The sequence below is a fragment of the Mytilus galloprovincialis genome, chromosome 2, assembly GCF_965363235.1.
Source record: "Mytilus galloprovincialis chromosome 2, xbMytGall1.hap1.1, whole genome shotgun sequence".
NCBI classification, from domain to species: Eukaryota; Metazoa; Mollusca; class Bivalvia; order Mytilida; family Mytilidae; genus Mytilus; species Mytilus galloprovincialis.
The window spans coordinates 41,825,575-41,841,617 of NC_134839.1; the positions used below are offsets into that span (position 1 = coordinate 41,825,575).

The 16,043-nt window shown below is 30.5% G+C and overlaps 1 protein-coding gene across 1 annotated transcript; it reads right to left on the reverse strand.

The window, feature by feature from the left end:
- Positions 1–3,606: 3,606 nt before the first annotated feature.
- Positions 3,607–11,188, reverse strand: LOC143062250 (perlwapin-like protein). The gene is made up of 4 exons (XM_076234005.1): positions 11,106–11,188; positions 9,230–9,332; positions 7,893–7,961; positions 3,607–3,853 (listed from the first exon to the last, which is right to left on the reverse strand). The coding sequence occupies exons 1-4, from the start codon at positions 11,169–11,171 to the stop codon at positions 3,711–3,713; spliced, it is 381 nt and encodes a 126-aa protein (XP_076090120.1). The 5' UTR covers positions 11,172–11,188; the 3' UTR covers positions 3,607–3,710.
- Positions 11,189–16,043: the final 4,855 nt, after the last annotated feature.

Here is a 16,043-nt window from a genome sequence, read left to right on the forward strand (position 1 = left end):
TGATTGGTAATCAGACACCAGCTCTATACAAAATGATGAAAAAGAAATAATGCTTACAATACAACACTTTTACAATCAGAAAAAAACTATACATACATCAGTAAGAAAAAGCCATGAAATGACAAATGTTAAACAATATATACAAGAAAACTAACGGCCACATCAATGTACAAACGGAAAATCAAGATATACACCAAAAAATTACAAGCCCTGTTTTACATGCTTCTTACTAAGTAAGGACTGACACATTCATATGGTAGTTGTGTTCTATATGTATGGTGCAAAATTTTTTCATTGCTTAAACCAGTGGTATCCAAAGTATTAAATCCAGAAGTAAAAAAAGACTAACAGTTGAAAAACTATCCAGATGTTGTGAAATTCAATTAACAAAAACACCATCATTAGCGAAAGGCTATCTACATATAATACATTGTAATATTTACAATGAACCATTTAGTAATTAAAAAACAGAACCTACAATGTACATGTATATAGCTGCTTTTTTTTTTTAAAATATAATGGATAAATGATTGACTGTGTTAAAATAAAACTATAAAATATAACTCAGTGAAGCTATTTTTGAACATTTAAAAAGTTTTTGTTGACTGCAAAAAAAATCTAGAATAAGTGATAGTAATATTGCTGTGTTAACATCCACTTGATTAGCGATTGATCCAAAAGCTAAATGTTTCAGAAAGTAGAAGACCTGGATACTACATGAACAAACATTGTTAATAAATGTCATTTGTAGAGCAGGATCTGCTTACCCATCCAGAGCACCTGAGATCACCCCAAGTTTTGGTGGGGTTCGTGTTGCTTGGTCTTAAGTTTTCTATGTTGTTTCTAGTGTACTTTTATTTGTCTGCATGTCTTTTTTAGTTTAAGTCATGGAATTGTAAGTTTATTTTCGATTTATGAGTTTGCTGTTCATCTGGTATCTTTAGCTCCAATATTACAATTTATCTGTTTTAATATGATTGTCTTGAACCTCTTTATCATAGTTCAGTGAGTGACTATATAGCTACTCGAAGAATTGTTTGCTAAATTGATTCTCTATTATAAGTTATATGCTAACTATTTTTGTATGTGTGCAACTATATGGTCATACTGCCAATCTAACAGTTCTCATTTAACCACATAATCATTGATAATTCACAAAGTTAAGTTTCCTAGTTCAAGTCAGTATCTCAGATATGATATATATATTTATAGCAAATTATATCAGTGGTTTCACAATAACCATACTAAATACTAAGTATCTGTTAGAAGATAGCTCTTTCACAGTGCATTGTTAAACTTAAAGATAAATATATACCAACAATGATCAATATTAATGATGGAATGAGATTATACATGTATATACTGTTTTATATTGTTACATGTACAGTACATAAATGAAAATTAACACCAAACTGTTGTCATTATTCATAAAAAAAGAAGCGAAAAGGGAGGTATGATTGGTAATCAGACACCAGCTCTATACAAAATGATGAAAAAGAAATAATGCTTACAATACAACACTTTTACAATCAGAAAAAAACTATACATACATCAGTAAGAAAAAGCCATGAAATGACAAATGTTAAACAATATATACAAGAAAACTAACGGCCACATCAATGTACAAACGGAAAATCAAGATATACACCAAAAAATTACAAGCCCTGTTTTACATGCTTCTTACTAAGTAAGGACTGACACATTCATATGGTAGTTGTGTTCTATATGTATGGTGCAAAAATTTTTCATTGCTTAAACCAGTGGTATCCAAAGTATTAAATCCAGAAGTAAAAAAAGACTAACAGTTGAAAAACTATCCAGATGTTGTGAAATTCAATTAACAAAAACACCATCATTAGCGAAAGGCTATCTACATATAATACATTGTAATATTTACAATGAACCATTTAGTAATTAAAAAACAGAACCTACAATGTACATGTATATAGCTGCTTTTTTTTTTTTAAAATATAATGGATAAATGATTGACTGTGTTAAAATAAAACTATAAAATATAACTCAGTGAAGCTATTTTTGAACATTTAAAAAGTTTTTGTTGACTGCAAAAAAAATCTAGAATAAGTGATAGTAATATTGCTGTGTTAACATCCACTTGATTAGCGATTGATCCAAAAGCTAAATGTTTCAGAAAGTAGAAGACCTGGATACTACATGAACAAACATTGTTAATAAATGTCATTTGTAGAGCAGGATCTGCTTACCCATCCAGAGCACCTGAGATCACCCCAAGTTTTGGTGGGGTTCGTGTTGCTTGGTCTTAAGTTTTCTATGTTGTTTCTAGTGTACTTTTATTTGTCTGCATGTCTTTTTTAGTTTAAGTCATGGAATTGTAAGTTTATTTTCGATTTATGAGTTTGCTGTTCATCTGGTATCTTTAGCTCCAATATTACAATTTATCTGTTTTAATATGATTGTCTTGAACCTCTTTATCATAGTTCAGTGAGTGACTATATAGCTACTCGAAGAATTGTTTGCTAAATTGATTCTCTATTATAAGTTATATGCTAACTATTTTTGTATGTGTGCAACTATATGGTCATACTGCCAATCTAACAGTTCTCATTTAACCACATAATCATTGATAATTCACAAAGTTAAGTTTCCTAGTTCAAGTCAGTATCTCAGATATGATATATATATATATAGCAAATTATATTATTTGTACTATATTGTAAGATGAACATATCTGTCCGGCAGGTACAATATAAACACCTGTCATTTATCAATAATTTAACATAACTTGAGGTCCTCTGATGTTCAGTACTTCAGTACTTTGATTATGTTATTGCAATGGCAATGTCAGTTCAATTTCGATTTATAAGTTTGAATGTTCCTTTGGTTTCTTTTGCATCTCTTCTATGCCCTTTGATGGGTGTACCAAAGTACATCTATTTAAGTAGGTTATTTTTGGATTGTGTATCGATCTTTTCTCCTATACATCTTAAAATTAGTATTACGGTCAAATGACTGGCTCTCTTTTATCATGTTTATAGCTGATATGAGTTATTAAGGTATTTAATACCAGAGTAGAGCATTGTTGATCACAAGAAAATTTTTAAATTAATAGTTCTAATTGGTGAAGTTGAAATCATCCCTTCGTAATGTTTTCGGAAGCCATCACGAGGTTGTGGACGGTTATGGAATATCTGTTTCACAGATGTCGACGGTTATATTCCAATCATCGAAACCACTATCATGTACTTTTATTTAAGAATGTGATATATCGAATCAGAATTATGACTTGGTTTGTACTGTACTTGCATAAGCAAAATGCTGGGTGTCACATCTGAAGCAACATCAACTTACCTTCTAGAGCAGCTACGATCACCGCCGGTGCGGTTTGTATTGTTCAGTCTTTCGTTTACTATGTTGTGTTTTGTAAACTGTTGTATGGTCTTTTTTTTACCTAGGCGTTATTAGTTTATGAGTGGATGAAGTTGTTTCCATACAAATAATAAACACGTATTCTGCTGTCAAGCTGATCTGATGAACAACGGTGTGTGTCTTCGAAATATAGCAGAATTTTTCTTCGTTATTGTACTTAATTATTCATAAAAATTACCACTGTATATCAAATTAAACAAATTGAATTGAATATATTTTATTGCAAAAATTACAAACAGTGATTTACTGATAAAGTATTTAAAATTGATAAATACATTTTGTATATATCTTTTTTAAAAAATTAACTAACTTTTGATAGGATAAAGAACTTTAACAATTTGTTTTCTGACTTCTCGGCATTTCCCATAGCAACACTTTTCATGTCCCTCACAACTGCTATCCACTTTACATGTTTTTCCTCGTTTACCATAGGCAGCACCGCAGGACCCTACAAAATATCAAATAAAATATAAGTCCTAAATAAACATTAAAACAAACGCACTTAATGATCGATGTTATCCTGAAATAAGATTGAACTGATGTGTATTAGAAGTCTGAGTTTTGCTTCATTTAAAAGACCACAGTTTAGTGGGAGATATTATGGACATAATTGTGCAAATCGTGATACAAGCATGACATTTGGTATAAAGGTTAACTAAATGATACTTAATAAAAATCCGCTGCTGGCCAGAATTTTTTTTTTTTTTTTTCAAAATGGCCACCACACATTTCGGAAGTTATGAATATCTCTATTGTCTGTTACTACAAAATGCTATTCACACCTTCCCATATTTCTTTTCACCAACCTATCAACTGATGTCTGATTTTGAACACTTATTATTATTATTTCAACTGGAATATACAAATTACATACAATGCAATGATTCTGGTAATAATTTGTTGGGAATTGTAAGTCCTGATTTATTACCGTTGTACACGATGAATCATATGAATAAACATCACATCTTAAAACATGTTAAATGATAGAAACTTCATCGTTGAACTTGCATGAAATATTAAAAACTAGGACATCCTATTTAAAAGAGAATTAGATTTTATGATTATATAATTATTTTTTTTATTAGAATAGCATTGGAAAACACTTTTGATCGTTTATTTAATTAAAACTATGCTTTCACTGTCTTGATGAGTAATTGTCGCTATAAGTAGAATTGCGCAGGTATTTGGACTGGATTGTTATGGTATATGTATATATGTGTATAGCTGTGAATAAGTGTTTCACGGATAGCAAACCAGTGAATATAAAATAAAGACTTAATAAAAAGGGATAATGATACGCAAATACATATGCCTTAATTAATTAGTACTTGACTCTTTAAAATTTGAAACGAAAGGAAAAAACGTATATACATATTTAGAAGAATATTTGAGTAAATCAATTGAATTTGTAAAACAATTTCTATCCGATTTACTTTATATTTATTCACATATTAAGGACGGATACTTTTAGTGTTACAAATTGCAATAGCTAGGTACATTTTATAGCTGTAAGTGTCACAATAGCGAAGTCCTATGAATTGAAAAAATGTGAAATAATTTCGAGAAGTGAACGAATATTGGAAGACACACATCTAAAATATCTTAGCTGTCACTGTGGGGTATTTGAAAGATTTTCATTTGAAAAACAGATTTCAGAAGCTAGGCAGCCATATTGCAGACGGACAGAACGAAAGACGGAATGACTGACATAACCGAGCTAATACTAGACAGATATAATTTAAAGAGTAATATTTCATGATTATAATGGTTAAAGAATATTTTATTTTTATCGTTCTACAATATTGCGAAAAAAAGGTTTTATTTTATATTCTATATATCTTGTATATCTTAGATGAATTTTAAAATACGCAAGTCATTTATGAGTGACAAATTCAATACCATTGTTTTTTGCACCAGGAACATGGCTAAAATGTGTTCTACCGAAATAAATGTGTTATATTAGCGTAAAATGATTGCATCAATCAGAAAAAAATCACATACATCATTCCCATACGTAAGTTTGAAAAATAATAGAATTGTGTTGCAGGTTAAGAAATTATGAAGTAAGTGTTTTAGTTGATTTTAGTCTCTGATGCATGATTTTTTTTTTATTAATAATTGTTTTTGGCTTTTAACTAGCTGTCAGAAACTGCGAGTACTCTCAAATCGTATTTTCTTGTTAATTCGACCTGTTGATACTATTTATAATGCTTTTTTGTTATTTTATATTTATATGGATCTTGTCTATATACCAGCTTTGATTATTTGGAATATATTCTAAGTTTCACTTCTTCTTACTACATTTGTATATACTTCAAGATTTACCTGTATTTTTTTAAAACCGTTTTTATTTCTAAAGTGAATATTTTCGATGGGTTAAATATTTCGCAGTGGTGACTTGCCATGGCTTTGTTTGGACTTGTTTGTTTGCTTTTTGGCCTTGAATGTTTGTCCCTAATATTTTATTAACTGTGCATTTGCATTCGATATCGCAGATTGAATTTATTCGTTTATAGTGTATTAATGTACGTTTTTTTTAATTGAGTTAAGACTGCCAATTGATATTTTAATGTGTGTTTTTCTATGTTGTGATGTTATGCTATTGTTTCAGAAAAAGAGAGAAGGTTTGGATCCTTTCAAACGTTTAATACCGCTGCAAATCTTTTCATCTGTCCTAAGTCAGGAATCTGATGTACAGTAGTTGTCGTTTGTTTATGTAATTTAAACGTGTTTCTCGTTTCTCGTTTTTTTTATTTTATATAGATTAGACCGTTGGTTTTCCCGTTTGAATGGTTTTACACTAGTAATTTTGGGGCCCTTTATAGCTTGTTGTTCGGTGTGAGCCAAGGCTCCGTGTTGAAGGCCGTACATTGACCTATAATGGTTTACTTTTTTAAATTGTTTAAATGGAGAGTTTTCTCATTGGCACTCACATCACATATTCCTATATCTATTGTCAAGTAGTGCATAATTTGATTAAATTGTTATGCATGCATAACTACCATATTTATCACCAACAAGTATATTAACAAATCATTTATCTATAAATAGATGACTTTTTTTTCAAAATACATGTCTGAAGAATATCTACATATTATCGAAATGTGCATTTGGTATAGAAAAAATGATATCAATAATGATCCTCGCTACTCCACATGCCCAGTTACAAGAACCTTCGTACTATCATTGAAATGCGGATAGTGATTTACTTAAATTTTAATTTCAAAATCAGTAATAAATCAGGAATTTCTTCTTACCAAGCAAAGATTTGATACCTTGTCAGGGCTTACTTATAGTTTTGTTATATTTGGTTTTATCATCTCTTCGGTTTTTGTTTGAGAATTTTGATTTTTAATATCGAGTTCCCGAGAATAAAACAAAAAAAATATAGAACTTTGCATTTGCTGTAATGAGATAAATACCGTTAAAATTTGTATAAAATTGAGAATGGAAATGGGGAATGTGTCAAAGAGACAACAACCCGACCAAATAAAAAACAACAGCAGAGGGTCACCAACAGGTCTTCAATGTAGCGAGAAATTCCCGCACCCGAAGTCGTCCTTCGGCTGGCCCCTAAACAAATATATACTAGTCCAGTGATAATGAACGCCATACTAATTTCCAAATTGTACACAAGAAACTAAAATTAAAATAATACAAGACTAACAAAGGCCAGAGGCTCCTGACTTGGGACAGGCGTAATCTGATTATCGATTAATAAAAATTTTGCTTAAATGTGATGAACTCGTTAGTAACCTCTATATCAGAATCGTGTGACTCTGTGAGTGGTTTACAAATCAAAACTTTTCATTCTACTATTGTTTGTACCAAAAAAAGGAATAACATGTCTTTGTATATTAACAAAATATTGAATAAATGATAAATTAACTTTTATTAATTAGATATAAGAACAGATAATGAAATTTTGGAGAAATCTAAGACTCACAATAATAATTCAAAACAACATAATGCATGTGATATGTCTCGTCCATAAATTTTAATTCGTTAATTGAATTTATGAACATACATTATCTTCAATGGTCAAATCTGTAATTTATTACACTTTTTAATGTTGATAATAAGTGAGAATTTGATGTTCTTTTTATAATATAAATAAGCGTGTAAAAGCGTTAATCGAACTTCACTATGTATGAAGAGCAGTAGCACTTAATATAAACGATATGTAAACGATCAACGAGTTTTTAACCTGTAGAAACAAATAAAGAAATAGTCGGTTCTTATATTTCTTATATGTTACAAACTCAAAATAAAGAGTTATATCAAGATGTTTGTTTGATTTTCAACACTTAGTTCAAACGTTGTCACGCAAAGCACGTTAAGTCTTTGCTGTTGAAATTTATACGGAAATAAAATATGACATTGGAGTGTCTCTCGATTGTAATCAGCATATCAAAATAACGGATTATCATGAAACATACATATAATGGAATAATAAAATTGAGAATGTTGGTTTTAAAGAAACTAACCTGGGTGTTTACCATCAACTGTCACTGCCGCACATCGTTTATTGCAACCATGGGGACAGCATCGATATCCTATATAATAAAAACAAATAATTAAAATTACATTTTTTCACATCTATGTAAACTAACAAATCTTCTCATTACTTTGAGTTTTAAATATAATTGTAAAACATATCAAAGATACCAGCTTTATTATTTAGAATGACAGATTAGCATTTTATCATATTTTAAGAAGACGACAATCACTCCATGTAAGTAGACATGTTGAGCTTGCAAATTACGATAAAAATTTGTATTTTATTAGAGTTCTTTTCCATACATGAAGTCTATATAAAACTAAGATTTTTTTAAACCAATCAAGCTGACATATATCTACGTAACAGGAAAATCTCACAGATTTGTGCTTATGCAATTTTGTTGTCATGTTACAGAATTTCGTCTGTCTGTAATACGGATATCATTGATTAAAGAATGTGCGCTCCTCTTGTTTTTGAATTTTTTGTCTGATATTCGGAATACTTCTGTTTTATCAAAGTGGTGCCATTAACAATTTCGACCGCTCCCCCTAAATTTCTTTTTACTGTTTTATTACATATAGTTTGAAAAGCCATAATTCATTGTTTTCAACAAAGAAAAAGTACCACTTTCAAACGACATTGTATAAAAATTCTAGAATGAACACTTTTCAGGCTTGTTTACAATGACTTATATCTAGAAAAAAAGGACACGGGTCCTAAATTTGTTTCTGCTTTTTTAGTTTTATTCTTTACATACTATCAATTTATAGTAGTCTTTTAAAAATCAAACATCCTTAAATGGGATTTTAGGGTGCATTTTTATAGTCTATTTCTATGCATCTGTAAAAATAGAATTTGGAATGAGTTATCACAAAACTAGTTTAACATTGTTTCATAAAACTGTATGTGTTACATACCAAATACCTTGTAATTTAAATCGGTTAAAATTTCATTCCTGGAATCTATGATGAGTTTATTTAAATGATCTTTTTTAAGTAATAATATATATATATATATATAAGTACGTCTGAGTCAGTGACAACCCTACAACAGATGTATCCATCGGGTCGCCATCAATGATGGTGATACATGGCTGTGTACATAATGTATATACAACTCGTCTTAACATCAACCCAGCAATGTTAGATCTGTAAATTTGCTTTGCGAAAGCAAATTTACAGATCTAACATTGTTGGGTTGATGTTTAGACGAGTTGTATATATATATATATATATATATATATATATATATATATATATATATATATATATATATATATATATATATATATATATACAAATATATCAATACCTGAAAACCTACCTGATGGACATTGCTTTTGTACAAAACAATGGAATTTAAAATCGATAACACATGCTGATGCAAAGTCAAATTTAGGACAAGCTCCAAGGCCTTTGGAGTTTACCTAATAACAAAAATTATAAACATAATAATTCTGCATCTAATGATTATGATTTTGGTTATGATGATTGCGGTGGTGATGATGATCAAATATAATATATACTGATAATTGTATTATTTGCCCTTATACTTGACAAAAATGATATTTTACAAGTATGTTTAGACAAATACAGAGAAAATAATAGAATTTGCAAAAAAATTTTTAAAAAGGAAATTTGGTTTATTAATGGCCAACAGAAAATGAAAAAAAAAATAAAAATGTTCCGCAAAAAACAACAGAACAAGAAACGTTGTTTAGATTAAATATAGAAAAAAATATAGGGGCTACTGACAACTAAATTAATTCCACAGATATTTAATTATTCTAAAAGTTTCTCAGTAGACATGATAGAACAATAGCTTCGAGTGTGCAATTTTAAAGATTACCTACTGAAAGCTCTTATTGTTGTTTGAAAAAAAAAATGAATTTTGTTAGCCGTCATAAAAAAATTGGTGTTAGAAAAACATATTGAACCTAAAATCATATTGCAATCACAAATATTTATATTATCTTTCAGACAAATATTTCATTTTGGTGAAATTTCCCACCGATGCAAAATTTTAGAAAACATTAAAAACGTTTTCAATCGCCACAAACAGCAATACGTAGCTGTGAGCTTTTCTCAAAATATCTTTATAATTAAGAAATAATTGATGCAAGCTATACTTTATTGTAGTTTTAACATGGGTAAGCATTATTCTCCTGATTATTTATGCCCGAACGATAGTGAGGGCAAAAATAATACGAATATTATGCCTACCCATAAAAACGCATTAAAAATAAGAGGAGAAAAAACGACACAACATTAAAATGTAACACAAACTGAAACAAAACTAAGCATTAGACAAAATCCGATGAGAATAACAAATATAACATCATTGGTACAGGACATTTTTAAAGAAAAAAATAGTGGGTTGAACCTGGTTTTGTGGCATGCCAGTAATAAAATTCATTATTCTGTCATCATACGCATGTGAAAACAAATTTTATTGGATTTAGAGCATGGCGAAAAAAGCACGTCATATTGAAATAGCAAATAATCAGTTTAGATAATTAAAAGTTGATAATGGGAACAGATGTTGTGATATTCCGAATGAGACCATCGAATGTATCTTTGGACTAACGTACTTTCTATTTAGGTCTTCAGAAATCTAAGCGGTTTCTAGTAAATGGATTAAATTAATTGTTAAGCAAAGACAAACTTTAAATGGTTTCCGAAAATCATAGAATAATTTTCTTTGTTCTATGTTGGACAGTACTGATTGATAATCTAGTCTTAGATGCAAACATTTTTCATTAGTTGTTAGTGGCTTCGAACTAGCTGTCAGCATCTTTGAATACTCTCAGATCAGTACTCAGTGTCTTTTCGTTGTTGGGATAAACTAGTACTCGGCCACGCCCACTGTGTTTTAGTTAGATGTATGTTATTTGTATCCATCTGATGAGTTAAGCCTTTTACAACTGATTTTTATAGTACGTTCTGATGTGTATTGTTACATCACTGTCCCAGGCAAGGGGGAGGGGTTTGGATTCCGTTAACATGTTTAACCCCGCTACATTCTGTATGTGTCATTGTTCATTGTTAAAGGCTGTTAGGTGATCTATAGTTATTTATTTATGTGTCATTTAGTCTCTTGTGGAGAGTTGTCTCATTTGCAATCTTACCACATCTTCTTTTTCATATTAAATTGCATGCGATTCTAGATTTTTTTTTAATTTCGTTACTTAAAAACATACCTGTATAAATGCAATAAATCCCAGAAACAAGATTAAATAAACGTTCATTTGTACCACAGTTGTCATCGTGTTGCTTGTATACTGTATATAAAACAACATGGAAAACCATTTATACTTTTCTGGAAACAATTTTTTTGACCTGAAATATAATCCCGGATAATGTTAATATTACCTTATGTATACTTTAGTTTTAAAATTGATTTTTTTTAACGATGAAACAAGTAAATAATGTATGATGCTGTCAGAGACATGTGAAATATCAATATATCAAACAAACCACAACACAATATTTGACAAATAAGGCAGTTGAATTGGGAAGAGGTACAAAAATGTACCGGTTTAGTCTGGATCTTGAAGTGAATCTGATATTATCTGAAGACAGGTCATCTGTTAATGTCTTTGTTTACATAAACACGGCATGTTGAAGTCTAACACTGTAAACAATTCTAGATTTACGACACAATTTTTTGATGCGCAAAGTATTATGTTCAATTAAAAAAAGCATATATCAGATTATGTGTTGTGGTTAGTTTAATATACAAATGTATTGATATTTCACATATCCGTCATATCTTGGTATCTATGATGGGTTTGTTTGTTCAAAACATAGAACGATTTTACTTTTTGTTTGACAGTTTTTCTGAGAATTTGTTTATATATAACTATGCATAGGGAAATGTTAATAATATCCGGGATTATATGTCAGGTAAAAACCCATCTTATCAATTAAAGTATTAATTGCTCTTGCACTTCTATGTTATTTCTAGATATCAGCATACATTTGGACAACTGTTGTACAAATGAGCATAGTTTTCATCTTTTTGTAGGATTAGTTGCTTTTATATATATAGTTTTTTACATGTTTTAGTCATGATCATATTTATAGTTTATATAGCTTCGAATTTTGAATGCATTTTAATTGAAGAAAGACGATATAGGTTGAACAAGACTACATGAAAATAATTAGACAAGTACCAAACAGATGTTTGCTTTATCATTAGGCTATTACAAAGTCCCAAGCAATGCAAGCTTGTAATTGTAGTAAAGTTAAGTTTAAACTTGTTAATTTATTGTGGATTTGGAAACAAGTTATTGCAACTTATATTAATCCCTTTCCACTTTGCTGTCTTGTAGTAGCGTCAGTAGCCTGCTCTTTATCCACATTTACAAGGGTTACTTCACCGTGCAAGAGATATGTTTTTTTTTTACACGGGTCAGCCTTTTATCGTCCCCTTCTGACGAACTATTATCGTTTCCTCAAGACCATAGTCGCAAATGGTGTCAAGGGAGAGCCGACAATTCAGTCACTGAAATTTTCTACCCAGAGCATGGATCAAACCAGGAACCTTTGTAGTCATTGTAGTAAATGTAGTCTTTACTATTTAAAATTCAACTTAAACGAGAAACGAATGTATTCAAAGATTTCAGGATAATCACATCATCCATACGATAGTAAATATTAGGGTTGTATAAGGGCTGTTTTAAGTTATATTCATTATTTATTTGAAACATTTTTTTTGTTAACTTTGTGGATTCTATTTTCTTGATAAATATATATATATTTTGTATATAATTACTAGTATAGTAAATATGTTGAATGGAAAAAACACCTAATGATTTATTTCAAATTTCCGTACGAACACAAGCAAAAGTCACGTACAAAATATTGAAAGTGTTAAAAGGGGCACTAGCTGTCAAATTCATGTTCACCGATTTTAATAAAATTCTCATATTTGATTTATAACAATGTAAAACATTTATCCAGACTATTAAAGGCTAAAATAAAAGGGCACTGGCATGCACATACGCAGTTTCGTTTCGTGTGTATTTTAGTCTAGACGCCATCTAATTATAAACCATCGAGTTGACCTTTAATGTCATCCCATGACCATATAAGCGATGTAAACATAAATATAGATATAATTAGATTAACAATTCGTGCTGTTGGATTTTTTTAAGGTCTATATAATTTTATATTATAGATGAAAAAAAAAAGTTTATCATCTTTATCATGCTGCTATAATAATATTTGGTACAAACCTTTGTTATGTACTAATTTTGGATGTATTATATAGATTAGATGTCTTTAAAAACCCTTCTTCCGGTAAAATCCAACATAGTGGACATTGTACTAAAATAAGCGTATCTTTTGGTGTAAAACCACTAATTCAAAGCCCCATTGCTTTCTATGTTAAATTCTGCAATTTCAAGCATAAATGGCTTCTTTGTCTTAAGTTCAAATAAAGTGGCAGTTATTTCATGTCAAAACTGCACCTTATCCTGACTTGTGCTGCAAATATCAACATACATTTAATTGCATATTAGAGTGTACTGGTTCCCTGAAGTTTGATAGTACAAAAACAGGAACTTCTGATCTGAACAACAGGTCTAATGTGCCCTTCTATCAAAATTTCATATACTTCTTTATAATTTAGATAAATCTCTCAACAAGGGTTCTACAGTGATCCCAAGTCCCAAAGCATTCATTTGATACCACAAATAACCAAATATACCCGCAATTGGCAAAGATACAGCTATGCGTAAGAACTATTTTGTTAAAAATATGTACTACTTTTTTGTATGTTCTTTCCGATCTGGCCTGAATTAGTGGTTCTATACCTATAACAGCACTAAACTTGTTATATTGACTTCTTCTTGGCTTAATTTCCTTCTATGATCTATTTCTAACATTGAAAAACACATAAAGCTGTTGTCAAAGCACTGTATCACTAAATTCATGCTCTAATTGGACTGGTAGTAACGTATGCGTCAAATAAAGAAAACTACATCTGGATACTAATAGAGGTCGGTCATTTAAAGACGTATCAACCGTATCATATACGTTGACGTATCCGCATCTGCAGATATACCAAAAACAGTATATGATCCCGAGCTTTAATTTTATGTTCTTTTAATAATGCAAATGGGCGACTGATTAATTTCTAATGCAGAAATTTACAAAACAATAAGGAAATATCGAGTTTTTGTGGAATATGTAACCCTACTTTTAAAGATATTCCGGATAGTTGGAACAGTTTACAGGCATGATAGGAGTGAATACAGTAAAATCGTTTGTTTGTGTATGAACTTGTGCTCACGTAGAACCAAATTGTTAATTGACAAATAGAGTGATACTCAGTACTTTCTATTACCTTTTATGATTAAATCGCAAATGAACAATATTCAAAGTTCCTTACATTTATATAAGTAGTATATTTGATTTTTTTTTTTTGGTGTTTATTCATATAAGATTTTGAAATATTTTTAAACTAGATTATTAAAGGATTGTGTACGATATTCGTGTACCTGCCCTACATTGGCTCCTTTTTAAGGGCATGTAAAAGTAGTTGATAGAACCCCTTATTTTTGTTTTACAAAACACCACTATCACAAATATTGAAAGTGTATGTTTGATTGTTTCGAAGAGATTCCAATTATTTTTTTTTAAATGAAGTATGGTCTTATTAATAAGCTCGGGATCACATAATAGTTTTTGATATATCTGCAGATGCGGATACGTCAACGTATACGATACGGTTGATACGTTTGTAAATGACCGACCTCTAGCAGTGACAGATATGACACTTTTTCAATTTTACTACTTTTGATTTGTTAAGAACTTCTCAAATAACAGTGTTCTGACCTAAATATACACATGGAAAAAAGTATTGCAACACCTTGATTTTTTAAAACTTGAAAAATCAGCCTCTTTTTTTGGATGAAATATAATAAAATATGTGTATAATATTATTGAAACATAGTTTATGATAACATTGGCATTGATACGAACAAAAAATGTTTAAAAAAAAATGATTTATATAACCACAATTTTAATAACAAAATGAAGTGTTTTTTGTACAAAAAAATGCATTTTACAACTTTTACTGTAGTCGAACTTTACAATGTCAGACATTTCAAAATTAATCTTCAGATGACTGTTCACATCATGGTTGATCGCTAAACGCCAAATAACTAGTCCTTTGTGCGCAGCCTCCATTCAAACGGATAACCGCATCTTAACGTCTTCTGATACCTGCCATAAATCGACTAATTTGTTGCTAAGGTAGCAGCAACCACTTCTGATGAAGGGCATTGTTTATTTCATGATGTGTTTGAACTGGGGTGTCCTTTCCCGCACTTTCCGCCCAATATTTTCCCATATATGCTCGATATGGTTCAAAGCCGGGCTACGATCGGGCCAAGGAAGATGAACCAAATTCCATTAGAACATTGGATCTTCCTCCACGATGCTAATTTCCAACTTTGGCGAGCTCTGCACTACATTGGATACGGAAAACTGTGTGTCTGTTCGTTAGCAAAGGTCTCCGAAATGGTCTTATCGCACGATAACCAGTAGCGATGAGTTGATCTCGAACAGTTCTTGTTAAAAGGCTCCTGTATGGCCACCACTCTCTTTTTAGGATTGTCTTGTATGCAATGGGTTTCCTTCTGACCAACCTTCATTATGCTTGATTTTCTCTAGCAAATGGTATAGGGGGTCTTCATTATCTCGGAAGGTCTTTAACAGCGTCTGTTGCCTGATTTTTATTCTCAAAACGACTTAAAGTGGAATGGTGATGACCAACAATACGTGCAGTAGTTACAGCGACATCCCTGCTTCTCTTATGCTGATAATCTGCCATCTTGCTGCAGTTAAGAGTTGTCAAAGACCCATTACAAGGTGTCAATCACATAACTTTAAAAACTTTGTTATTTAAAGTGTTGAAAACAATGAGGATAAAAACATCTGTTTTGCCGTTTACGGGTACAGTAGCTGCATGTGCAGATAAAAAGTTATCGAGTCGATATTTATTGATTAAACTCTGGTGATACTTGAATAATGTTTAACTTGTTCTATTTTACCAAATTATATCACAAAAAAATAAAGAGTGTTTTTTTAATTTCAATTTGGTGTTGCAATACTTTTTTCCATGTGTA